The 4,698-nt window shown below is 45.5% G+C and overlaps 1 protein-coding gene across 1 annotated transcript; it reads right to left on the bottom strand.

Moving 5' to 3' along the window:
- Nucleotides 1-296: 296 nt before the first annotated feature.
- Nucleotides 297-1,331, bottom strand: LOC131218933 (uncharacterized). The gene has a single exon (XM_058213820.1). The coding sequence runs from the start codon at nucleotides 1,326-1,328 to the stop codon at nucleotides 342-344; it is 987 nt and encodes a 328-aa protein (XP_058069803.1). The 5' UTR covers nucleotides 1,329-1,331; the 3' UTR covers nucleotides 297-341.
- Between the last annotated feature and the right edge of the window lie 3,367 nt (nucleotides 1,332-4,698).

Here is a 4,698-nt window from a genome sequence, read left to right as displayed (position 1 = left end):
CTAGCTTTTCCTCATCTTTTGGATTCCTGTTTTCTTGTGGTTTTTGAAATGTCTTGAGAAAAGATATTTCTCAACCTCACTAATAATCTAAAACCAGCCTTGAATAAAATATCTCAGTAATTCTTTTACTCAAGGTATGGGAATTCGTTCACATCACAAATATAGGTAAGATATGTACAAGGTTTGATAAGTCCACACGTGTGCCACACCCACACTGTCCAAGAAAGCCCATTTCGTTCAGGTGGGCTGGGCCACAGAAACTGACGGCTGAGGTTCCAGAAGCATGTGGGCTTAGCAACATTTATCTATCTATAGACTGGAGACACTGGGATCATAAGCTTTTAGAAGTTAGTGTGGAACTTCCATGTGAATAGGTAGCCCTTGGATTCACATGAGAGTCTGACCACATCACAAGGAGCATTGATGAAGATCTTATGGCCATTGCTGGCCCACTCAATCTTCACCCTGCATGAAAATCCATTAGATGAAATTGGCACCTCCATCGAGTCCGAAAGAACTAACGCCACCTCCCCACAAATCCTCTTCGGCCCTGTCCTTGATGTTCCATCTTCGCCAACCATCGAATCGAGCCATGGGCATTCGGGCTGGCCCACCAACTCCTTGTAAGCTGAATTAACGAGCCGAACCCTGTTGTTTGAATCTGAAACAATGGAAGGCAACGCGTCCGATTCGACCTCTTCCTCGACTTCCTCCGGTCTCTTGGAAACAGGTGGTATGAAACCAATACTCGGGCTTCCACTAATGCATTCGACGCTGATGCTCGAGCCAACAGGCCTCACGGGCTGAGGCGTGACGAGGGTCCCACATCCCGAATTGTCTGGACCCGAAAGGTGTGTCTGTAGTTTGTGCAGTAAGTCCTTTTCCTGTGGAGTCTCAGACCTACAATTCAAGATCATAGCTTCCATATTAGAACATGCGTATGGAGGAAGAGGCAGTGCAACCAAACCTCCACAACTGCTTGTTGGGCTCTCATGAAGCCCAGACCCTGGGATGCCATGTCCAAAACTGTACGGAGGTGGGTCATGATGGGTGTTTTTTAGAAGAGAAGAAGCATAAGGAGAGAATTTCTTGAAATGGGGTTCTGGGTTTTTGGGGGTGAAGGTTGAATTGACAGTTTTGCCTCTCTTCCTGGGCCTACCGGCCCTAGTTCTAGGAGGGGAGATGGTAGGAGATTGGTGGGTGTTTTGGTCATTTGGGTGGCTTTCAAACAAGAGCTGAGGCTTGGGTGCAATGGGCTTGTATCTGGACATGATCTCATCAATGTTTACAGGCTTGAACATGGTTCCTTTGTTTCTCTCCTCTGGCATGCATGCATGGATATGAGAAGGATGAGAGAGAAAGGTGGGTTGGTGGGTGGATTTATATAGTGGAAATGAGAGATTGGATGATGGTGGATATGTGCCACGTGGCCAGTGTAGGACAAGTGGAAGGCTGAGATGGGTTGTGATGGAGGTAAGCGGCGGATTGATGGTGCATGATGAAATTATATACATGCGGTTACAAGTCAGGGCTCGACTGACACGACAACGTTCGGCAGCCAACAGTCTTTCACTACGAGGGTAGGGCTCATGCGAAGATACACATAGAAAGAGGATTAGAAAAAAAAAAAAACTTTGATACTCTGGCTAAGTGTTATAATTGATACGCGGGCACTTAGAAATTAGTTATATGTTGCATACTTGTATACAAGTAATTCGAATTGGACCGTTTGAAATATGGGTACTAGTTTAGATGTATGATTTACCGGAAATTACGCTTATTTGTTTGTCTGATTATGAGATTTAGGATCATGTTTTGGACGGTTAGAAATGGAGAACATCCGTTGGTACTGTTTCCATAAACAAGTGTCCGAGAATCAGAGGTTAGAATTGTTTAAAGAAGCTGATTTTGGGACCATGACTTAGTGACAGTGTGTTTCACAATTTAGTCGGTTTAAATGAGTTAATGCATGCCACGTTTTACAATTCTGAAGTGCATGTGTATCAAGGGTCACGTCCAGCCAGAGTATAAAATAACTCCAGAAAGTGGATTGGGTTTCGAGGTGAAGACACCAAAGTAGCCTTGGACGCCATTTGTGCGTAACAGGGTAACGTAAGGGCGCGGCTTCGGTGGATCCCCAGGTCCACCAAGTGGGTGGATCCCTGACTGTGGGGCCCACTTTGAAGTATGTTCCTTAAATCCACGCCGTCCGTCCGTTTTTAAAGCTCATTTTAGGACATGGTCACAAAAATCAAGAAGATCCAAATCTCTAGTGGGTCACACCACAGGAAACAGCGGTGATTGACCATTAAAAACTTCTTGTGGGCCATATAAGTTTTGAATCAAGGTGATATGTGCGTGGCCCCTTCGTCCATGCATGTCTTTGTGACCTTATAAACTGCTTGGATGGCAAATAAACATTTCGGTGGCCCCCAAGAAGTTTTTAATGGTGGTTATTCAATCACCACTGTTTCCTTTAGTGTGGTCCAACTGAAATTTGGATCTGTTTCATTTTCTAAATCATGCTTTAAAATGAGCTTCCAAAACCGATGGACGGCATGGATGTAAGGCACATACATCAAGGTGGGCTCCACAGTCAGGGATCCACCCACCTCAAGAGTATTCGGGATCCACCGAAGTTGCGCCCGGTAACATATGCCTCCGTGGAGCCCAGTGCAACGTCCGTGTGACATCTACTCCGTCCATCAGTTTCACCGGATCCTAGGTCTATGTAACCCACTGCATTGTCTGTGTAACATTTACTCCATCCATCGTTTTCAGCTGACCATTTTAAGGATGTGAGCTAAAGAATGAAACAAATACAAAACCCAAGTAGACCACACCATAAGAAACAGTGGCGATTAAATGCCCATGGTTGAAACCTTTCTACGCCCACCGTGATTTTATTTTTATTTTTTTTGCCACCAATTCGTTCGTAAGGTAATTCAAAACACAAATATCATCCTAATCCAAAACTTATGTGGGTTGCAATAATCTTTCAATGATGGTGTTCAATTGCCACTGTTTCTTGTGGTGTGACCCAATTGATTTTTGTTTCGGCCTTATTTTTAGGCCTACATCTTAAGATGATCCGGTGAAACTGATGAACGGAGTGGATGTCATGCAGACTTCACGATGACCCTGCATAGCTTCGGGTTGCCCAGGCTACGTGCAACTTGCGTCCATTAGTCTGGACCCGATGAGAACTTCTTGCTGTAAGAAGCTAGGTGAGGCCCACACCATAATTCTTACCATCCATCTGTTTTGCTAGATTGTGTTAGTACATTAGCCCAAAAAATACCTATCGTTAAAACCTTCATGGTCCACCGTGATATTTATATGCGGTCCATACTATTTGTCTGGGAAAAAATATAACAAGTCCGGAGACTTGGTTATGGAATGGACCAACTCTACTGTCATCGCCTGAGGGAGCGGGTCAGACCGAAACACGATAAAGCCTAAACGAGAGACTTAGCTCAGATTCGCAAGGAATAAATCCCGACCGAGACTTAAAGAGTCAAGAGCCATAGGCGAGATATATAAGACAAATAAAGTTGGCTCGGTTAACGAGGCGACAATGTCTAAAGAGGCCGATTAAGACCCTAAAGCTAAAAGCCACCTAACCGACCATAAAACTGACCCATATAAGGCCGATTACAGTGTCGGCTATCAGATTAAGGAAGAACGTCGGTCACAGGTCGATTCAGTTTCATCCAATAGTAGGCAAAAAGCCTCATCCTTGCAGTCGGTCGAGACTGATTTGATATCAGAGCCAGTTAAGGCCGAGCCGAGCAAGGATGAGAGACGGTGTAATCCTAAATACCGTCCCGAAGATCTCGTAGAAAGATCCCCGATCCCGACAATTTCAGGATCGGGAAGCATCCATAAACACATGACAACTAAATCAAATCTCCTAGAAATCAGGGAGAAAATCCCTTCACGTTGGGGGCATCTCACTCCTATAAAAGCAGGATTCTATGGGACTAAAATGTACGCAGAAAAATACCTCAAAAACTCCCACCTTCTTGTCCAGTCACTGACTTAAGCATCGGAGGTTCCCCGGCTCTAGCCAGGGTCTCCTTTTCTATCTTTCTTGTGCAGGTGACAACTCTGAAGGAGGTGTATCGGTTTTTTTCATCAACAGTTTGGTGCCGTCTGTGGGAAGCAATACAAAAAGTCATTTTTCAGATTCTATCCAGAAGTTTCAAGTGAGCGTTAATGGTGAGAACCAGAAAAACTGGTCCTGACGGACCAAATGAGGCTGATAATGCTGGACCGTTAGGTCCAAATAGAGCCCAGAACCAACCTGATAATCAATAAGGTTCCGCGGCTCGTCCGGCAGCATCCGCCGCAACTAGGAATACCCAGCAGAATCGAGGAAATGGACGGTTGGATCGGGAGGTTCATGAGCTCAGAGCCGATATAAATGTTATGAAACAAATGTTGGAGCAGATGCACTGTCAACAAACTCAACAACTTCAACAAGGATAGGCGGTGAACGTTCCGCAATTGCCAACCCTCAGCCCACCGACCCGCGATCGCAAGCACAGCCGAGTCAATCCCAGGGGTCGTCCGAGCCAGCGCCCGCTCATTCCCTAGCTGCCGTGTTACCTCCCACTAATCTACGACATGAGATAGATCGGAGAAGGCACAACTGGCCTCCGGTTGAAGGTGTGGCAGAAAGCGATGAGCCTTGAA

Source organism: Magnolia sinica, chromosome 11, assembly GCF_029962835.1.
Source record: "Magnolia sinica isolate HGM2019 chromosome 11, MsV1, whole genome shotgun sequence".
Taxonomy (NCBI): Eukaryota; Viridiplantae; Streptophyta; class Magnoliopsida; order Magnoliales; family Magnoliaceae; genus Magnolia; species Magnolia sinica.
The sequence above is the reverse complement of the archived record's forward strand: the minus strand, read 5'-3'. Positions and strand labels throughout refer to the sequence as shown.